Source organism: Podarcis cretensis (assembly GCF_951804945.1).
Source record: "Podarcis cretensis genome assembly, chromosome: 8".
Lineage (NCBI taxonomy): Eukaryota > Metazoa > Chordata > Lepidosauria > Squamata > Lacertidae > Podarcis > Podarcis cretensis.
This window is the reverse complement of record NC_137177.1, coordinates 60704668-60727265: the sequence shown is the minus strand read 5'-3', so window position 1 is coordinate 60727265 and position 22598 is coordinate 60704668. Positions and strand designations below refer to the sequence as shown.

The 22598-nt window shown below is 45.7% G+C and overlaps 1 protein-coding gene and 1 long non-coding RNA gene across 6 annotated transcripts in view; both read right to left on the bottom strand.

Moving 5' to 3' along the window:
• Positions 1-7421: 7421 nt before the first annotated feature.
• The window catches only part of LOC307223012 (ATP-binding cassette sub-family C member 12-like), a 70463-nt gene continuing 55286 nt past the window's right edge, over positions 7422-22598 (bottom strand). For 3 of the 5 annotated variants that reach the window (XM_079988714.1, XM_079988713.1, XM_079988715.1), the window contains 5 exons: positions 20905-21064; positions 17946-18024; positions 14882-14995; positions 10857-11021; positions 7422-8583 (listed from right to left, as the gene is read on the bottom strand). In XM_079988714.1, the coding sequence (XP_079844840.1) occupies positions 8491-8583; positions 10857-11021; positions 14882-14995; positions 17946-18024; positions 20905-21064 (611 nt within the window). In that variant the 3' untranslated portion in view covers positions 7422-8490. Of the gene's footprint in view, positions 8584-10856; positions 11022-14881; positions 14996-17945; positions 18025-20904; positions 21065-22598 lie in introns of those variants that run through there. The other 2 variants (XR_013841945.1, XM_079988716.1) reach the window with 2 other exon arrangements.
• On the bottom strand, positions 12506-14095 carry LOC307223154. The gene is made up of 3 exons (XR_013841999.1): positions 13564-14095; positions 13256-13363; positions 12506-13191 (listed from the first exon to the last, which is right to left on the bottom strand). It is a non-coding gene; the product is annotated as an uncharacterized lncRNA (long non-coding RNA).

Here is a 22598-nt window from a genome sequence, read left to right as displayed (position 1 = left end):
TTGGGGGAAAAACAGGGTGAACAGATGAGATTTTAAACAGGTATCATCTCTTTCCTCCCTTGTTTACCTCCTCAAGGTATCATTGCCTTTTCTATCATTCCTCTTGGTAACCTTCTACTGCTGTCCATATTTTCCCTTGCAGCAGAATCCTACCTCCTTTTGGTGTGCATACCATAAGTTAGTTAGTTGGGGTTTTTTTAAATTTCCATGTACAGCAGTGCTGGGGAATAGGCTTGCCAGGTCAGAAACATCCCAGGCTCTGAGATTTCAGACCTTAGACTTAGCGGTGGCACCTGATGATGCCATGGGTGAGTGGGCCCCAGTGATGTCATTAAGCATGGCACATTAAGCATGAACCACGGTTGCCAAGAGCATGTCATTCAAATAAAACACACAAAATCTAACAAATGAGCAAATATGTCACTGGTTGGGCATTAAGAAAGAAACCTCAGTCAAAGAGGTTGTTTCCTGGGCAGGGAAGGTACTGTTGCCCACCTAGAGATTCAAGCCCTTCCCATGCCACCTGCAGAGAGGCAGGCAATCCTGGAGACTTCAGGTCAGCCCGGTGGGGTCTGGCAGCTCTATGGTTCATGTATGACACTCTGAGCTCACTGAACCAAGGCTGGGGAACCTGTGGAACCCAGCTGTTGACGGATTCAAACCAGAGCTGGCTCACCCATTACACAGGATGAAACACCTGCCTCAGGAAGTGGAAGTACAAGAGGCGGTGCTCTGCCCAGAGCCATCTTTCCCATTGGGCTTAGTGGTGCATTGCGCCAGGGTGCCAGCCTCTCAGGGGCGCCCCAGCAAGTGGGGAAGCTGTGTGGCTTTGCCAATGGCCTCCCCTTTCCCTGCACGCCCGTCAGCTGCACCCCATCAACCATATGGCTGGCGGGCATGCAGCTTCCCTCCCAAGCCTCTGTGGGAATTGCTCTTCCGCAGCGGCATGGGGGAGAGTTGCGCCCCCCAATGGCTGGCAGTGCGCAGCTCCCCCCCCCCACACTATCTGTGGTAATTTGGGGGCGCTGGGCGGATATTTGCACCCCAGCACCGCATCTGCTAAAGATGGCCCTAGCTCTGCCAAGCTGCCCCACCGCTTCCACCACCAAGACAGAGGCATTCCTGCATGCGGCATTGCCGCTCGTCGAGGGTGGAGAAGCCAAGCAAGCACTTTGAGGAGCACCCTGGTTCCCACCAAGTTTGGCAAGGTGTTTCTCTGCTCCATTTGCTATTCAGCTCCACCACCACCCCATGGGGAAAGCTGCTTGGCAACACTTCAAGGAGCATCCCAGGTCCTGCCGAGTTGGGCGAGAACCAGTGGTATGCGGTGCAATTTTTCGTAGAGGACGGAGGCAGCAGCTTGCGAGGGCGATGGTGGGGACGTTGCACACATGAAGCATCACACCTCCCTCCTTAAGCTGGGTAGAAGCCTCCCGGGCTTTGGGAAGGAGGCGCCAGGTCTCTGATGGGATACTGGATCCCTTCTGCCTCCTTCCCAAAGCTGGGTGAGCTTGGGGAAGGTGGCAGGAGGGCTCTTGGACCCGTCGGAGCACCACGGCTCCCTCCCTAAGCCAGGCAGAAGCCTCCCAGGCTTTGGGAAGGAGGCAGCAGGGGGACATTTAGGGGACTAGCCTAGTTCCCCTAGTCCAGTGGCTGCACACCACTGGCTAAAGCTGGGAAGCAGAGGCGCCAGAAGTGGGGTGTGGCAGGCCAGGAGGTGGCAATTCCCTTTCACCTCAGGTGCTGAAATGGGACAGGCTGCCCGATTCCAGCTCCCATCAGCCCCAGCCAACACAGTCCGTGATCAGGGATGATGGGAGTTATAGTTCAGCAGCAGCAGGGCAGGAGGCGCAGTTCTCCTAGCCTTCATGTAGAGTGATGGTGTGGTGCTAAGATGAACTCTGCTTCCCTGTGTCAGAGCTGTCACTCTGTCTGCCAAACCAGTATGCATTTGCACCCTCACCCAGAAACGCCTCTCACCCCACCCCCATTGCAAATTTGGCACCCATCAGCTGTATGCTGGAGGGGTGGGGGAAGCAGGGATGCTAAATTCACGGCGGCTTGAAATGCCAGGCTTCTTGATGGGCCTTACGGGGAATTTGCTCTCTGCTATACTGCAATTATGGTTGCTGTCACATCAATCTGCCACCTCCCCCACCCCCACCTCCTCCTCCTCCTCCTCTTTGCTGGAGCTGCTAAAACGACCCTGTTTTTCATTCTGATCAAGGACCAGAATTTCTACAGCATCAGGCATCTGCTCCAGGGAAACATCACTGCCTTGCACCCACGCAGTTGAAGAGAAAGTGAAAAAAGAGAATCAGCTGGCAATCCCTGTTTGCACTCACTTTCCTGTTTTCCTTCTCACATATTTTATTTCCTCGTCTATTACCCTTTATCTTCACTTCATATTGCCAGGACTTGGAAATCGCTGCTATACATCACTGTCATCCGATAGCACAGCTCCCCTTGTGTCAATGTCAACCAGGCATCAAGCAACTAACCTGCTGTTATGGGTCCTCATTGGCTTTCCCCTTCTCACTGTTGCTTCACCGGTTCAACCCTTGCTTCCTGAGTTTGTAGCATGGGTGATTTCTGGGTTTGGCACCCATTCGCCCTCAGGTAGGGCTTCCTCTTGCCAGTGGTAGGTTGTCTCGCCTACTGATCATCTCACCTTCAAACGCTGAAACAAGGAATTAGTCTGTGGCAATACAAGAAGTCAATGCCTACCTGGAGAATATTTCATTGAGGTACCAATTGAACTGTTTACTTAGCACTGAATAAGGTTGCCAGGTCTGTAACAACCCAGATCCTGAGATTTTAGGGCTCAGACCTGAGTCCTAGGGGCAGTCCTTGGAGATGTCATGGGCAGTGGCAGAGCTTCATGCTCCAGCACCAGGGGCAGACAGCAGGTGGAGGCGGGGCTGGCATGCATCCTGGGGGCATGGTGTGGCACCCAGCACAGGGGGCAGCCACAATCGCACCCCACCGGGATTGCACTGTCGGGGGCGGTGCGCTCTCCCCCACTCCTCTTCCTCCACCAGTGGTCATGGGGATGGGTCCTGGAGAGGGAAGTTAATTGGAAAAGGGGAGCAGAGGACAGCCCCCCCCCAGTTTCTACTCTATAATTTACAGCTGTCTCCTGCCCTATTAGTGAACCTTTGTTTGCTGAGGCTGCATGCACAGCACACATTTAAAGCACATTTAAATCCACACTGAATCCTAAGCTCTTATCATTACAAGCCCATGTTCGAAGTCTGTCCCAGGCCCAGATGGCTCCAACTGTGTATGCACCATGTCTTCAAAGCGCATTTAAAGCACATGTCCCTCACCCACAAAGAATCCTGAGAACTGAAGTTTGCTAAGGGTGCTGTGAATTGCAGATCTGTAAGCTGTAAACCACAGTTCCAAGTTTTATTGATTTATTGTGATGAAGCTAAATGTTGAAAGATTTAGGACAGATCAAAGTAAAGACTTCTTCCCATAGCATGTACATAAGCCATGGAACTCGTTCCCATAGGAGGTAGTGATGGCCCCCAACTTGGATGGCTTTTAAAAAGGATTAGAGAAATTCATGGAGGAAACTGATATTGATGGCAACTAGCTGTCAAGGCTATGTTCTGCCTCCACAATCAGAGGCAGCAATGCTTCTGAATGCCAGTTGCTGGAAGCCACAAGAGGTGAGAGGGTTCCTGTGCTTGGACCTCATTTCTTCATAGGCATCCTCCCTGGGGCTGCTTTCCAGTGTTGGGGGTGACTTTTACCTTTGCGCCGAAGGCTATCTGTGCAAAATCCAGAGGTTTCTACATAAGAGGGGCAGGTGTGTGCTGCCTCTTTCTTTGAAACTAGATTGGTCTCACTTGGATAGTAACTAGCTAAATTTCATATTTGGGTAGAAACTGTAATTATCTGCAAGATGTAATTGCTACCATGCTTATATCTCCAGCTTTTACAGATATATATGTTGTGGAAAATCCACGTTGAGAGTTTTTGTTTCTTGAGGTTACAGGTGCAATATTTTGAGCCTCTTCTGCTCAAAATATTGGGAGCCCCAAGCAGTGCTAGAGAACAGCACATGGAGATGGCTCAAAGGTTACAGTCAACAAGAAAGATTGTGTGTATATGCAAAACATGCATATATTTCAAGTGGGCAAGTTTCCACAAACTAGTGCTGACACCAGGTTCTGGGAAGGGCAAGACACTTTCAGTGCCCCCTCCCCCCACTCTCCTTCTCCTGGAACTGTTTGGAAGTGTGTTGCATCAAGTTCCACAGAACTTGTTAGTACGTGTTCCTAAGACTGCATAAATTTATGAAGACATTAAAGGGCTCAGGAATATGTTGTGATCTTGGAGGTGACTGATACGATCCCAGGCTGGCTTGATGGAGTTCATTTTGCAGCAGCGCAGATTATGTGTGTTTGTCGGGGGGTTTTTGCTGGCATTTCAAGGCATGATGAGAGATTAGTCAATGTATTGACAGCCATTGTTCAAGCTGGCAGATGGTTGCCAATAAATGCATTAAGGGGAATCTCTGTTGGTATACTGCACCGAACTGCCGAACAGGAGCTGCGGCAGGAGGTATGAGATGCATGTGGGGGATGGAAGGGAGTGGTGATTGCTTATTATTTCATCTCTGTCGCTGCCAAAGCCTGTTGCTCTGTTTCTCAGTGAAAACTTAGCTGTTAGCTATGCTAGTTAAACTATGGAGCTTGCTCCCACAGGATTAGATTTTTAAAACGCATTAGATAAATTAATGGAGGGAAACCCAGCCAGATTGGCGGGGTATAAATAAATTATTATTATTATTATTATTATTATTATTATTAGGAAGGAAACCCAGACAGATGGGTGGGGTAATAATAATAATAATAATAATAATAATAATAATGGCTACTAGCCATGATGGCTATGCTCTGCCTCGAGTCATAAGCAGCAGTTCTTCTGAATACCTGTTGCTAGAAATCACAGGAGGGGAGAGGGCTCTTATGCTCACCTCCTGCTTGCTGGTTTCCCACAACATCTGGTTGGCCACTGTGAGAATATGCTGGACTAGATGGGCCACTGGCCCGATCCACCAGACTCTTCTTGTGTTCTTACATTTTTACATGTTTTCCATATTATTTAATTCCTGGAAAAATTAGTTTGAGGGAGTTAGAGAGGCAAAATTTGGGGTGGTCAACTGGCATGCAATTCTTTCTTCAGTGGTTGGGCTCACCTCCTTTTATTCTGACTGGCTGCAATCAAGAGAAAGGGTGAGAAGACGTTTTCTCAGTAGCCGAAAAGTCTTTCATGCCGATTTGGCAGCTCTGGAACACTAGAGACAGGAGCCCTGCTGCAGAAATAGCAACAGTCCTTTGACCTCTTATGACACCCTTGCTGCTGCCGTATACTAATACCAATTTCACTCTCCAAATGTAGCCAAAACAGCACCATCCACACTCAAGGGAGGTATGAGTGGGCTTGGAGAAACCCAAGGCCTTTTGCAGAAAAGGGTGGGGGGTGGAATGGAGTATCCTGGGAAGGGAGACGTGCTTGACTGGCTGGGCACCTGGATTGGTAAACTCCACTCTGTCACGTTTCTGTTGCACATCAGAACTGTCCCCTTCAAAACACTCGGGGTATATCTCCAGCTCTCAGGAGGCCATCTCCTGCCATTTTCTCCCACTGATGGACCATCTGATGGGCTATTATCCTAACAAACAAATTGTCAGCCAGCATCCCTGGCTGCATCCTCTGATAAAGCATCATTTTCCCTGGCTGGTGGGCTGCTCTCCTTTGGGAACTTCCATCCCTGTGGATGAGTCATGCAGCCAGTATCAATTTAGCAGAGGAAGGTTTGGTTTCCTCCCTTCAGCTCTTGATGCCGCTGCTGCTTCTGAAGGCATCCAGATGAGACTCTTGTCATTGTAGCAATTGTGCACTATCCCTTAGGCATGCAATGTAGAGCTTCAGTATCCATTAGGAGCATTTTAGATTCACACCCGGAGCTCCGCTTATGGCTGCTTGGAAACAGCTTTTGCTCTTTTTTCTGTTCTCCTTAGTGCTGGCGAGAAACAAAAGAACGGCTTTGTGAAACGATTGGAAAAAGAGAGAGAGAGAAAAGATACCTGGGGTAACTCAAAGCCAGGAATTAATGTAGAACCTGAGCCAATTTGTGTAATAGAGATACACACAGAGCTGGCAACCTGGGAGCTTTCAAACCATGGAAACAGACAAATATTAACTAAATTAATATACTCAGACTTCCCAGCAAGACTGTTTATCCCATGTGAACAGCCATAAGATATGTCAATTTAACTGAGGGTGGGTATGCATTGCAGTGCTGCTGGTCTTTAATAACTCAAGAGCCACTGAGATTGTCTTTACTGGTGTGGGAATTCACTTACCACCTAGAGGTAACACTAGTAAACAAAATGGAAATTATAAACGTATTGGTGTATAAATTTACAAAGCCCTGAGCAACTTAGGCTTAGGGTACCTCAGTCCATCTCCCTAAACTCTTATATCCCAGCTCAGTCACAGAGATCATCTGCAGGAGTGGCCTAAGTTAGCGAGGCTCATTTGACAACAATGAGAAGTCCTTAGTGCCGTCGTCCTGTGACTGCCCTGCTGACAGAGTCTCAGCAGCCGCCTTTGTGTTAACTTTAAACACCTGCTGAAAACTTTTCTAATCCTTGGGTAGCTGCCCTCGGCCCCAGGACCCTGGCAGCAGACACCCCGACACCTGCAGTTAAGTCATACATCCAGATGCGGAACATCTTTCGGCCAGAGGGCCACATTCCCTTCTGGGCAACCTTTTGGGGGCCACATGGCAGTGAGCACCTTCTCTCGGTCCCACCAACACTGGAAGCACAGCTGGTGGCAAGAGAGAGACTTTTCTTCTCCCATATTGTTAGGTTTGCCATATTTCAAGAAGTAAAAATCCGGACACAGTTGAGCTGTTTTTGGCCAACTTCCTCCCAGAAGAGGTCCCTCTTTGCTGTCGTTCCACCGGCAGGTTAAGACCTCCCTGTTAAGATGGATCCTTGAAAACTGAGGTGCAGGTGTTGCCTATCGCTGGGCTGCTGTCAGGAGAAACTGTATTAATTGCTGGGTCTAAATGTGTTGGGTTCTGAGGTATTTTAACTATTGCTTTTCACTAGTTTGTTCTTATTAGTTTGTATTATATAATGTTTTTAAATGTCTTAAGCTGCCTTGAATCCCAGCTTGGGAGAAAGGCAGTACAGATTATAATATAATATAATATAATATAATATAATATAATATAATATAATGCAATATTGATGCTTTTGCTTGTAGTACTGTGCAGAGAACAAACAACAGTGGGCATGTGCCAACATGAAATATGTCTGTTGGAAATAAGAAATTGGTATGTGATAATTCCAAAACCTATAACTGCAAGAAAAGTGAATTAACAAGTGACGTTACAGTGGACGGTATTCTTTACTGCATAGTTCAATGACAAACTACAAGAGTGCTTCCTCCATTGGAGCCTATGTATCTTTTTCTCTTCTCTTCTCTTCTTGGAAAACAGATCACATGGTATACAGAGAAGTGCTGGGCACATTGCAGCCAAAGGTAAGCGTCTGGTGTTCTGTTTTGTTTATTGACGATTGATTCCAATTGGTGAGATAAGCATATACTTACGTTGTTCCGGTTGAAATCTATTGGATCCTTCAGGTGCTCAACAGGCTGGTTTGCATGGGCTCCTTTTACCCAAATACGGCAGTGCATTTTCCTTGCAAGCACCAGGTACAAACTAAAGGCAGAAGCTGTACCCAGCTAGGCTGCTTAAATCCCACTGTAGTCAATGGAATTGAAGAAGCCCATCTGCTTACAGTATGACAGCCAAATAGATGAATTGTTCCTTTAAAAACCAGCCGGAATTTTTCAGCTGCCTAAGTGATACGTGGTGGTTCCGATCCAACAGAGACCGGTTGCCACAAGTTCCACTGAAATTCCTGGGACTTGAGTTAGTTGTAACTAACTCGTTGCACTGATTTTGCTGGGGCTCAGTCACATCCTACCTTGGCTGAGTTGCAGCCATTGTGACTATGCAGTGATCAGGTCTACATCATTTGCCTTTAAAGGTTGTATGGAACGTACAATGTTTAACTGTTGTGGGATGCTAAGGGTGAATACCCTCTGGTAAGTTTGCCGATCATGTTAGCACCCTCTGAAAATGTGCTGATCCAACACACCATGTTAACAGGTTTCCCTGCAGGTGGGCTATATTTTTGAATGAATTCCAAAATCAGTAGTCCAATGCCATGTGTATTTGCAAAGTCCTTCTTGCTCCCCTTATTTAGTTCTTAGTTTCAGCTGCCCCTGGTTCTATCAAGCTTCAGAGTTTGCCCTTAAATGTGGCCTTCAGTGAAGGTTATCATATTTCTTTGTCGGCAAGACGTTAGATATCTATTCTGTTCTTTCTGTCCATATTAAGCCTTCTTTTCTGAAGTCCACAGAGAAAGCACCATTCAATATTTTCATGTCCTAGGATCCAACGTTGCTTGTAGCAGCTAGGAGTGATGCAAATGCGGAATTGGGTTTTTGAAGGAGCTCATCCGGTTTGCCAAACTCCACTATCTGAAAGTCATTGGGAAAGAAATTGAACAAATGTCAGGTGCGTTAGCAAATGTCAAGTATGAAGCAAGAATACAGTGCAGTTGGGGTCGTTTTTTTATGAGTATCCTATCATGTGAAAATTGCCTTGGGGAAGGAGAATAGCAATGGGGGGGGGGATACATAGTAATAGGGAAGAAAGGATTTTCTCAGTTCCGTTCCTTTATTGTGGATTTGCTTTGCCCTGGTTTCCAGTTGTCTGTCGGAGGATTTCTAAAATTAATTGTGGAGTGTGCAGTTTGCCTACAGCTTTCAGTTCCTTTAGATCCTTTAGTTTAATGTGCCCCAGTCTACATTACTGATGAATACGTGGTTTGTTTGTTTGTTTGTTTGTTTGTTTTTGTGTGTGTGTGTGTATACACACACACACATATTTACACTTAAAAAAAAAATATTGGTAGCATCATTTACCCCAAATGTGAAAATAATCACATTGCCTTAGAAGGCTATTTCTTTGATGTGCTAAACTTGTATGTTTTTCTGCCATTAGACAAGATGAAGCAACAGGCAGCAAGATGTTAGAGCACAGAGCTATGCCGCCATGCCAGCCTCTGCCCTCAAGTTTGCTGGAGGAAAATATCCCATTGCCAGCATTGACATGGGATGGGAGAGAAATTCCATTCAGCCTCTGCGAATGGAATGCTGTGAGTGGGGTGAGCACCATCTTACCCTTTGCCTCAAGAAGAAAAATGTATTGGGCCATCCCAGCTCCCTCTGTGAGGTTTCAGGTGTCATGCTGATTTCCAAAGCTGAGCTAAAACCCTATTTGCTGCCACCAGGAGATTTTCTGCAATCACTGCCTCCCATTTAAAATAACCCACTATATCAGTCCATGCTGCTTACGTGAAAGATTGTCCCTATTATATCCCACCAATAACATCAATTTTTTATATTAAAAAATGTCCTTGCCCTCTTTGGACACTCAGGTTTTGCATAATTTGGGCCTGGTGCTTAGCAATAGACTTCCAGGGCAGGATGGGTGCTCCCCTATGGCCACTGGAGACCTGGAGAGGCAACAAGAGCAATGAAAGGGCAAGGGGGAGGACATGTTACGACACTGTTCTCCTGGGGCAGGGGTGCCTAATCTGTGCCCCCACCCCACCCGATATTGCTGGACTACAATTCCAGTCATCATCCCTGAACATTAGGAGGCCAGCAGTTAGCCACACCTCCCCTGGAGCACCCAACAGCCTTCTCCACCAAGAGATGCAAGAGCAAAGGTCCGCTGATACCATCTGCCTTAGAAGAGCTATGAGACTCAAAGGAACTGAGACTCTTGCAAAAGCTTTAGAAACTATGTTTAGAAGATAGCTCAATTCCAAACCAATTTTATTGGTCCTCGGTAGGAGCTATGAAGCTTTTTATCATTATCATTCTTGTCAGGTGTTGGTGTGGTTGCTCAAGAGCAAACAGGCAAGACTCCAACCTGTCTTTTCCGGGCTTTATTATTAGTACAAAATATTTACAGGGACGCAGGTGGCGCTGTGGGTTAAAGCCTCAGCGCCTAGGACTTGCCGATCGAAAGGTCGGCGGTTCGAATCCCTGCGGCAGGCTGCGCTCCCGCTGCTCGGTCCCAGCGCCTGCCAACCTAGCAGTTCGAAAGCACCTCCGGGTGCAAGTAGATAAATAGGGACCGCTTACCAGCAGGAAGGTAAACGGCGTTTCCGTGTGCGGCTCTGGCTCGCCAGATGCAGCTTTGTCACGCTGGCCACGTGACCCGGAAGTGTCTCCGGACAGCGCTGGCCCCTGGCCTCTTAAGTGAGATGGGCGCACAACCCCAGAGTCTGTCAAGACTGGCCCGTACGGGCAGGGGTACCTTTACCTTTACCTTTTATTTACAGTGCAGAGCGTTGCAAGTCCATGTCTGCTCAGTCACCAGCAGAATCTGGGAGTGGGCGGTCCTTATACCTTCCCCAGCATAACAGTTGTGTGACCCCCATCCTTCTCCTCCCCTCTCTGCGCCCAAACCTACTGCGCAGAGTGGGCACTGGCAAAGGAGGACTTGCCTCCCCTCCGCTTTGCTCAGACTCAGTGTTGAGGCTCTCCCTAGCATCTTCTGGTCCCTGCACCCCCTCCCCACTGGAGGTGGGGCTTCCCTCCTCGCCAGAGGAGGAACTGCTTTGCAAGATCTTCGGAGGCTCCCTGTAACACAACTGCCCTTCCACCTCTTGCCTCTGAGCTGATGGCAAGTTCCCTGACAATTATCATTATCATTATTTACTTCTATGGCTATGTACCTTCCCCTTATCCATCACCAACACACGGTCACACTCATAGATGGTGTTCATACGATGAGCAATGGTCAAGACGGTGCAGTCAGCAAAAGCTTCCCGGATGGTCTGCTGAATCTGCACATCCGTCTCAGAATCAATGGATGCAGTTGCCTCGTCGAGAAGTATTATCTGCAGGAGTAATGATGTTTGCATTAACAATTTTAGAATATAGCCACACATACACCCCAGCAAGCATTGCAGAATGCTGGTAAGTGGGAACCATCACATTTTCGCAGGCAAAAGGTCACAGGGCTAAATTTGCCATCGCTCTTCCCTAGGTAGGGCACACCTAGCCATGTGTAAATATTAGGCCATGCGCCAGATTTGGTCGAATCCCATTCAGATGTTCCAGAGGTCAGCCAGGGCTTCGAAAATCCCCCGATACATTTCATAGCAACAAAGAAAGAGTGACCATTGGGGGCGTGTTTCTAAGACAAATTTACATAACACCTCATAGAAAACCTGCAGTTGATAATAGTCATTCCAGGTTAGCGTTTCCCAAAGTGTGTTGTGCATTCTCCTGGGCGTACACGAAAGGGTTTCAAAGGGCATAAGGCAGAATTTTTATTTTATTTTACTTGACCATAGTTGTTTTTAGCTACACACGGCAATTAAAAATAGTATTATTAGAAGCATCCCCAGATTACTTTTGCTTGAAAAGGGGCAGGGCAGTAAAACTGAACTCTTAAAAAGGGGATATGAGGTTATTGTAAGTTTGGGAAACACTGCCCTAGGGCAGATAATCAGAAGTTGTTTCATATACGAGAAGAAATGGCAATATATGAAATAGGAACATATATTAGATAAAATGTGTAACGTAATGGAAAAATGTGTGAAAAGTATGGTATTATGTGAAAATATTCAAGTATTAGGTGAAAAGTATGGTATTATGCCCTATATAAAAGGGATGGGTATAAAAACAACATGGAAGGGAATGTGGGAAGTCAAATTATAAGAGAAACGTATAACAAATTTGAAGTTGAATAAAATAAAAGGAGTTGTTTCATATATAATAAACATCCAAACACATTTCAGTCCGAAACAGCCTCTCTCAGTGGGTCTGCTAAGGTCTTCGTTCTCATATACCATTAAAAAGAAAATAAAAATTTGATGCCTTTCAGTTCAATTTTCCAGACATAACATAATGATAGAAAGCCAGTGGTGTCTCTGCTTGGGAAACCAGATACTGCCCTTTAACGATGGTGGGAGTAACAAGCAATACACATCAACATTCCCAAATGGCAGAGAGATACTGCCATGGAGACAGACTTCGCAAGGACTCACAGACACCCGTTGGAAATGGGCAACCAATTACAGCTTCCCAGCACAGAACCACCTGGTGAAACTGATGTGGGGATGTGTGAATTTCACACACCTTAAGGTGTGCGTCGCTGAAATCTCAACAGGTGCACCTTTCCTCTCCCCTACATGACACACTTCACCTGCCAAAAGCAGACATTCTCCCTTCTGCATGTTTATTGTGTTATTATAGTTATTTAGGACTCAGCAGGCATAAAAGAGTCCTGACTCTCACGCTCCCGTTGCAATGTGTGTAAACTGGAGCTCAGTGCCAATGGCAGTTACGGCCTTCATTGAGAAAGCAGAGACAGCTTTCATTTGGTTCTTCCCCTTCCAGAAGTGACTCTGCTGGCATCCCTTTCTACCTTGTTGCACCAGCGAGACAGATGAGACAGGAAGGCCCTCCCATTGGCCAGGGTGGAACCATGTGGCTCTCCTCCTCCCAGAATTTCTTCCCTGAACTCAGTCTGGCTGCAGTAGAGGAAGAATCCAGGTGCCATTTGGCTCTGCCCTGAACTGCCTACACCAACAGCCATCTTGCTTGGTCATTCTGCAACTTCATTCTGTAACAGAATTAAGTATGTGCCACCTGTGCTTGGGAAAGAGCCACGCCTTGGTGGTAGAGCATTTGCCTTGCATGCAGAAGGTCCCAGCTTCAATCCCTGGCATCTCCAGGTAGATATGAAACCCTGGAGAGCTGCTGCCAGTCAGTGTGGACAACACTAGATAGACCAATGGACCAACTTGGTATACAGAAACTTCTGTTGTTCTGAACTGTGTTAGAGACATAAGGACTGGGACCCAGAAACAAGCCTAGAGGCAGTGCAGCTGGTGAACACCCAGTGCCAGGTAATAATTTGGTTTACAGGTTTCAAACAAATCATGGCTTCCCACTGTTTGAAGGAGGGACGTGGTGAAGTTTTTCAGCATTCAGGAGGATCTGGTACCATAAACTGTGATTGCCATGGAAGAGTCCAAATTCAGTATCCCTTAAGGTCCACTTAAACCAATACTGTCCATGGGGTCACGAAGAGTCAGACATGACTAAACGACTAAACAACAACAACAAACCAATACTGGGATTCATTATTAGCTAGGGCAGACAAATCCGACATCTTTTCAAGAAGGGGGAAAGGGCAAGGGGGTATGCTAGTCATCTAAAGCAATGACCGCTCCCCACTTAAAACGGGGGGCGCCTTTTGCGTGGACGCGTGCAGCCCTGGATCTGGAGTGGCCCCATCAGCATAGGCTTTGCCTTCCCTCAGGTGGGATACCTGGAGGTCCCCGCCTACCCCAGTGAGTTGTCCAATCCCACCTGGGGGAAGCGTTGCCAGGGAAACCAGGCCAGGTAAGGGGAGGGAAGCAATAGCACCACCTTGCTTTTAGGGTAAGGATGTCTGCTCAGGTAGCAGCACCAATAGAGAAGGAAGCAGGACCCACCCACACCAGACCCTCTGAAACATTTGCAAATATTTGCAGTTGCTTTGACAAGTTCCGTGATGGTGGTGTGTCATCATGATGAACGTGAAATGTGCCCCAAATTTATTATTATAGCTCTTGAACTGTGCTATAATTTCAGCAGTTTGTCATATTAATGAGGCAACATAAATCAGCGCAGCAGCACAAATAAAGCGGGGTGGAAGTATCAACACAGCAGGGGAGGAATGAATGGGAAGAACATTTGAATGAGGTCCAATAACAGAAAGTTATTGAAATCGGCTCTGGGGGCTCTGGCAAGCTCAGGAACGGAATGTAAAAAAGAACCCTGGCTGGATCAGGTCGAAGGTCCATCTAGGTTCAGTATCCTGTTTCTTGCAGATGCTTCTGGGAAGGCCACCAGCAGGATTTCAAATGGAGCAGGTCTCTCTCATTCATCCCTGCAAGCAGCTCTGCTGTCAGAGGCAGTAAATGTCCCTGGGTACCATTTGTTGGTGGGACGCGGGTGGAGCTGTGGGTTCAACCACAGTGCCTAGGACTTGCTGATCAGAAGGTCGGCGGTTCGAATCCCCGCAACGGGGTGAGCTCCCGTTGCTTGGTCCCTGCTCCTGCCAACCTAGCAGTTCAAAAGCACGTCAAAGTGCAAGTAGATAAATAGGTACCGCTCCGGCGAGAAGGTAAACGGCGTTTCTGTGCACTGCTCTGGTTCGCCAGAAGCGGCTTAGTCATGCTGGCCACATGACCCGGAAGCTGTACGCCGGCTCCCTCGGCCAATAAAGCGAGATGAGCACCGCAACCCCAGAGTCGGCCACGACTGGACCTAATGGTCAGGGGTCCCTTTACCTTTACCATTTGTTGGGAATCAAAAGAGTGCTGTTGTTCTCAGGTCCTGCTAGCAGGCTTCCCACTGAAAGCAAGAGCTCAAGAAGAGCCCTGCTGGATCAGTCCAATGGCCCATCTAGTCCAACATCCTGTTCTCATGGTGGTCAGTGTCTCTGCATTGCAGTATTGTCTACACTGACTTGGCAGGGGCTTTGCAGGGTTTCAGATGGGGAGCCTCTCCCAGCCCTAACTGGAGATGCAATTGGGGATTGAACCTGCGACCTTCTGCATGCAAGGCAGATGCTCTACCATGGAGCTACAGCCCTTCCCTTTAGAAACGAAGGCAAAGAAGGAGAAAGGCAGGAAGAAGGACCGAGGGTGCCTTATGCATTCCGAGCAGTTGATAAACAGCGACAGCTCCGGGAACTCACTTTTGAATTTCGGAGGAGCGCCCTCGCCATACAGAGCAGCTGCCGTTGCCCCACGGAGAAGTTCTCTCCATTTTCAACCACCCCTGCTTCTAACTTTCTCGGCAGTTTTGAAACCTAGGATACAAGAGAAATGCTGCCATGATTATACATTTTATTTTTTGTTGCACACACAACAACAACAACAACAACAGGGCAGGAAACCATCTTTGACACAACATCACTGATCCCTGTCAAGTATAAGGAGATGGATGTGCAAGAGGGAAGAGGCAAAAGCCGCTTGAACGTTTGATGGCGGCAGGCAAGGGTGAGAGAGGGAGGAAGCAACTGAAGGGCAGGCAGAACGACGGAGTAATGTGAATAAAAGATCTGGCATGGAGACATTTTGGGATGGCGACCAGATTCTGTCTTGAGCAAACAATCAGCGCACAATGGTGATTCCGGCCAGGTTCAAGGTTCTTGTGTTATTTTACAAGGCCCTTAACAACTTGGGTCCAGGGTGGCTCAGGGACCACCCAATCTCTTATATCCTTGCTCTATCATTGAGGTCTTTGGGGGAAATCACTGTTAGTGGTCCCCATGGCTTAGTTGCACGACTCGCACCCACAAGGAGCCATGTGTTCCGTATAGTGGGACCAATTTTGCAGAGCAGGCCCCTCTCTGTTGAACATCTGGCGCTTATGGAATGAATACTTTATTATATTATTATTCCATCAGGCTTTTTAACTGAACTCTTGGATTCTGTAGTTTTAACTCATTTTAGCCCTGTTATATTGGGTCTCTTGCACACAGCTTAGAAATGAATGTGGTATACAAATTGTTGAAATAAATGAAGGAATTAATGAAAAAATGAGAAATCATATTTCGTGTGTGTGTGTGTGTGTGTGTGTGTGTGTGTGTGTGTGTAAAACTAACTACCAGCTAGTAGATTGACTCTCTCCCTCCCTCCCCCCTACCCTAACCTCTCTTTCTGGTTTCAACATGATTTGCTTCCCAAAGGATGGAGAACACCTGTGGTTCTCCAGATGCAGTTGAAGTACAACTTGGGGTGAATCTCTCTCTCTCTCTCTCTCTCTATCTCTATCTCTATCTCTATCTCTATCTCTATCTCTATCTCTATCTCTATCTCTATCATCTCTCTCTTTTGCACATTTACACATGAGTTTGCATTTTTTTAAAAAAGTGAAAGTCCTCATGGAAATCCATCAGCATTTAAGTGAGAATTTCTTCTAATATAGACAGTTTGTTTGCAATTTTGTCTAACACACAAATTTTTGTGAAGCACTTTCCTGTAATATAATGCATCTTTGTATGTTATTTCCATGAATACATGTGCATTTATATACAACCTTTACCCCAGTGTTTTCATTTTTGTAAAATTTGCCTGGCTAGAAAATGGCATTGCAAAATTCAGAGAAGTGTAGATTTTGAAGGACGGCTGTGTTCTGCTTCTTGTATTGTTTCAGAAAGTGCAAATTAAACCAGTTCATTTCTAAATGTAAACCAAATTGAACTCCTCCTCCATTCCTAACTACAGCTCCCATAATTGGTCAACATTGGCCATGCTGGCTGGGGCTGATGGGAACTGGAGTCCAACCACACCAGGAGGTTTCCCCATCCCTGACCTGGACCCAGAAGATTATTGGCTGCTGAGTCAATATCCCAGCTTAATCTGTTTGGATTTCCCTCCTCTCACATGGAGCACTGGTGGCAAAGCAGAACAACAAATTGAAATCCTGCGGCACCTGGGCAAATGCTCAGAGCAGCTTGTGTAAACATTTATAGTTTTACAATTAAAATGAAGGTGGGGTGGCGGGGGAGCCGATTTTATTAGAGCTGCTCTAAGGCTTTGACAGGTGCTACTGCCTCCAAGTGGGGACATGGGTGGAGCTGTGGGTTAAACCACAGAGCCTAGGATTTGCTGATCAGAAGGTCAGCAGTTCGAATCCCTGCGACGGGGAGAGCTCCCATTGCTCGGTCCCTGCTCCTGCCAACCTAGCAGTTCAAAAACACGTTAAAGTGCGAGTAGATAAATAGGTACCACTCCAGCGGGAAGGTAAATGGTGTTTCCATGCGCTGCTCTGGTTCGCCAGAAGCAGCTTAGTCATGAGGGCCACATGACCCGGAAGCTGTATGCCGGCTCCCTCGGCCAATAAAGCGAGATGAGCGCCACAACCCCAGAGTCAGTCACGACTGGACCTAATGGTCAGGGGTCTCTTTACCTTTACCTTACTGCCTCCAAGCAATTCTCTGCTCATCCCATGCTTCTGGTTGGAGGAGAAATTGCAGGTAACTTAAGCTGGGATACTTGGGCAAGTGCCCATAGTCCTGCTGACCCAGGAATTGATTGACTCTAGAGGACCTGTTCTATTCCACTTCTTTCTAAAGCTTCTAAATCTGCTAAATTCCCCATTTTTCTCCCTTTTCTGCTAAGATTCTGTCGGCCTTCTGCCTACTCGTTACCTGTCCCGAGCTACTAGATCCCTGGCTTTTGAGCCTGACAGCCTTATGAACACTATGAGGTATACATCTCTTACTATGTACAAGGGGAAAAGTTGTCTTGCTGTAGTTTGTGTGGTCACCAATAGGTGTAAATGGTGGGGGTGGGGCAGCCAGGGAGTTGGAAATAGGCAGAGTTGTCTCTTTGCAACATGGGGGCTGCATTTGTACAACTGAAGGCACAACCCCAACACACACACACACACACACACACACACACTTGAGCTTTCTGAAACAATACAAGAACCAAAACACAGCCATGCTTCAAAATCTACACTTCTCCGAATTTTGCAAGGCCATTCTCCAGCCGTCAATTATTTCTGCCTTTAAAAAAAATAAAAAGAGGAAAGGACAATTAAGAATGTAATTAGTGAACATTAATTGTTCAAATCTTAAATGGGACTGAATATTAGCCACATTATTCTCACTACTGTTTTGGTATCTTGTGATTAATGATGCATGGTTAACAGGGAATCAAAATTTTCCATATGCTGTCATTTTCATCTGGCAATAATAGATTAGATTGGGAAAACAAAGAAATACAGATATATATATATATATAACATACTGTGTTTTTCATAAATGTTCTGCTCAGAGCTTGCCAAATTTGATCGTCTGTGTGGTCTTGAAATGGATCTAAGTTGTACCTGTAGGGTAGGAATGAGAATGAAAGAAACACATTGCCCCGCAAAAGAAAACATTGCCTGCTGCTGCAGTTCTTGTGGACTAGACCCTTGGATTCATTCTTGTTGCACAGGTGAGACTGAGGACAAGAAAGATGGAGGGACATTGTTGCCATGTCCTGTTTGTCAGCTTCTGGAGATAAATGATTGTTTGGAACAGAATGCTGGACTAGATGTGCTTTGGTTTGTTTGAGAAAGGCAACATCTATGCTCTTAAGAAGTTATCTGTGGGGTATATCAGCCTCATATAAGCAGCATGCATAGCTCTAGTTAAGGCATGAAGGGATTAAGATCATAGAGTAAACTGTCCTGCCAGTCTTAGCTAGGTCACACCCCCTCACCTTGGGAGGAAGGGTTACCTACCAAAACTTTGCTCTTTCTCTTTTCCACCATGAAAACAACCAGAATGGATGTCTGGGCTAATCACTCCAAGCCAGACCGTGTGGGTTTAGCAAGCCATCTTTGTGTTTTTATACAAATAATTTAGAAACATTTACCAATTTTGAAGCTAAGTTAAACTGCTGCTGCTGCTGTTTGTTGCTGCTGCTGTATGGAAAAGCACATGAATTTGACCTTTGAAGAGTTTGTAAGTAAACCATTTTTAACTTACCAAACAGTGTGGTCTCTTTTTATGCTAAAGGGAAGTGGGAGCTTTGGAATAAACTTAGAAAGGGATATTTTAAAGTAACAGCCTATATTTCCACACTTTACTTTGCTGCATGTTTTGTGATTTTAAATCTTTGCTGGGGCTTTCTCACCAACAAGTACTTGCCCCAAACCAGCATCTGGGCATCCAGGGAATTCTCATTCTACTATTTTAAACAAATTTATTAACCAAAATACCAATATTATTGGTGTTAGCAAGGTCATTTAAATAACACCAATGGAGTCCAGAGAGAAAGGAAATCCTGATAACATTGTACTGCATGACCATTGTATAAGATCTCCTTATTTACCTGGAAAAAAGACTCTATTTCTCTCATCTTCCTCCATGTGTTTAACCCTTGACCGGCTCAATGAGACATTATACTTTTTACATGCAAATACATAGAGTTCTGAAACTGAAAAGGGGGTTTCCATTGCCTTACAGTGCAATCCTATGCATGTTGACTCAGAAGTAAGCTCCACCACGTCCAATGGCACTGCAATCTGAAAGCCATTTACTTGGGAATAAGTTGTACTGAGCTCTGTGTGACTTACTTCTGAATAAATGTATTTGGACTTGAACCCCTTTACATACAAACCGTGGCATTGACTATTTTAATAATGACTGGCTTATGTGTCCTTATGTCTGAGGGGTTGGGGTTTTTTTTGGGGGGGGCTGGGTGCTTCTTAGGATATTTGTTTGACTGTGTACAATGTTCTGTATGCATGCATTTTTCTTTCTGGTATACTATAGTTTAAAGGAAAGGAAAGGAAACACAGCGATACCTTGGTTCTCAAATGCCTTGATACTCAAATGCCTTGGTTCCCAAACGCCGAAAACCCAGAAGTAAGTGTTCCAGTTTTTGAATGTTTTTGGGAAGTCAAACATCCGGTGTGGCTGTCGGCTATTATTTCCAGGGTGACTGCACCAATCAGAAGCTGCGCCTTGGTTTTCGAACATTTCCGAAGTCAAACAGACTTCAGGAACAGATTAAGTTTGGTGCTTTTGTTTTTGCTATTTATTTTGTGTTTTAGTTTTTGAGGCTTGTTTGGTTAATTTGTTTTTGTGACTGTGTGGAACCTGATTCAGCTACTGATTGATTGTGTGACTGCGGAAATGGATTAAAGTCAAACATCCAAACAATGACTATCATCAGTGTAAGTAAGAATTTTTTAGAATTTTTTTTATCATATTCAATACTGTCTTACTTATTTTATAGTACAGTACATTGATTATTGCTTTCATTTTATGGATCAATGGTCTTGTTAGACAGTAAAACTCATGTTAAATTGCTGTTTTAGGGTTGTTTTTAAAAGTCTGGAATGGATTAATCCATTTTGCATTACTTTCTATGAGAAAGTGTGCCTTGGTTTTGGAACGCTTTGGTTTTGGAACAGACTTCCGAAACGGATTAAGTTTGAGAACCAAGATACCACTGTAAAGAAAACATACATATATCTGCATGTTTTCTGGGAAGCAGAGCTCACCCCATCAGGTCTCCTCTCCCTCAACAGACACCTGGAATCAGCCATTCCATCAGGCTGCCTCACTGGGAGAGATCGGAAGCAGGAGGCTCATTCCATCAGCTTTACCAAAAGACCAGCTCCATCAGGAACCTTCTTCCCTTGAACTGTGCCAGCTGATCATTATACGAATTCATGCCTGAGTTTTGATTTTCCTTTTCCCTCCCTGTACATTTTCCTTTGTGTGTCTTTTTTTTTTTTAAGATTGGAAGCCTGCAGGCAAGCATTGTCTTTTTTAAATTGCATATTAGCCACTCCAGGAGACTTTTTGGCTAAAAAGTGAGCTACAGATGCTATAAATAAATAAATAAATAAATAAATAAATAAATAAATTCCATAAATTGGTTTTCCGTCCTAACTTCCAATGCAAAGTACATACACCACAGAGATGCCACAGCAGCCACTTGGTGTTCGCAGGGTCTGCCTTTTGATTGTTTACCAGAAGTCCAGGTTCTGCATCACTGTACCTCCCCCCCCCTTCCTCTACGACCCAAGCCAAGAACTTACTGGGTTACTTTATGCAAACTACTTTCTCTCAACCTCCGGTCTGCAGCAGAGGGCCAATCATGTCGATGCTCTTCCCCTTCCCTTACAGAGCGATTTTGAAACTACCACTAGTTGGTTAGCTTTCACTTTTGCAGCAAAGGTGAATTTGATAATCGTCACAACAGCTACCTTACTGTACCTACAAACAGAACGGGATCTTGAGGAATGACGGACAACTTGGTCCTTAGAGACTCCAAACTAATAGTGAGGATATCAACATTGTCAATGAGGATGGTGCCAGCAGTTGGTTCCGCAAGTCTGAACAAGGCGACCCCTAAGGATGATTTTCCTGAAAGAAGAAGGCAGCATTTAAAAAACCAAATACGTGGGTTTTCATCCTACTGAAAAAGTTCTAGATCAAGTGTGCAGGATGGTGATTTCTGAGGGTAAACCAGCATTTCCCTCCAGAAACCTGAAGATAAGCGAGGGGCTTGGTTGGAGGACCATGGGATGAAGATTGCATTCCATCATGTAATGAGCTGAAATCACAGTGGGATCCAAATGGAGTCTGATTGTCTCAGATTAAGCCAAGATATTTCCTGATTCTGAGTGGGAGGGAAATGATTTAATCCAAAGCAATCTGGTGAGCCCAGAAGGGTTTACCATCCTATCCATATTCTACAAACACACACACAAATCATTTTAAACTTTCAATGCTTTTTCCATTTCTTAAGCCTATTTGTAAGGAGTTATAGGATGATAGGCAGAATATTTATTGATCCGGTCCAATTATTTGTCACTTTTCAGAACTAAGCCCCCGCAAAGCAACATAATGGAGAGAAATTTGGAGAAGTGCAAATTCCAAAAGGAGAGCTGTGTTTCTGCTTGCATATTGGTCTAGGGGAATGCAAATTGAGTAGGTTCACATTAAAATGTGAACCAAATTAATTTCCCCCCAGTCCATAACAGCACGCATAACCATCATACAGGAAATAGCTGGTTGCGTGGTTGATAGATTCCGTTTCATGCCACATCATATATAATGAGCAGTTTCAAAGAGTCTCTTACTCAAACTCTTAAAAGCCAAATATTCCACCACAGTACAACATCAGACCAAGAAATGAAACATGGGACTGAATTATGTAGATGAAGGGGTGGGACTATGCAGATAGGGACAATGACTTGGATGGATGGTTGGTGGAGTTTCATGTTACATAATATATATTAAGCAGTTTCAAACAGTTTGTCTCTTGTTTGGGGTGTTACCTAATGAGAGTCCAACTCAAAGTAGACTCATTGAAGTCAATGGACATGGCTCACTGAAATTTATAAATTTCAGTGGGTCTAATCTGAGTAAGACCCTTAGAATCTTAAGAAGCAAATATTCCATCACAGTTGTTTCTCCAAGATCCCATCATGGAACACAGCATTGCACCAAGAAACAGAACTCAGAGTTTAGCTATGCAGATGAAGGGGTGGGACTATGCAAATAGGGACATGCTTCCTTCTCAGTGATTCCCACTGGATTTGATGGGATGGGATCAAGGGACTGCAGTCTGTGACATGGCTAAAAAGGATGGGAAAACCCCACTTGTCAGGGGCTCAGGAGCAGAGGCACAGGGAAGAGAGGAGATGGAGAGTGAAGGGGAAGAATCCGAGGGGAGCGTAGGAGAAGAGGACAGTGGACCAAGGGATTCCATGAGCCTCTCCAGCGAATCGGAAGATTCACAGAAGGGGGCGCCAGTGGCCAGGGGTAGGGGGTTCCCAAGGGGAACGCCCCAGGAGCAAGGGGGCAGCAGGGACTCCCAGAGCAGTAGTTGGAAATCAGGACCAGCTTCCCCACCAGAGCAGAGTGGGGGGGAAGAGTCCCAAGGATCGGGGCC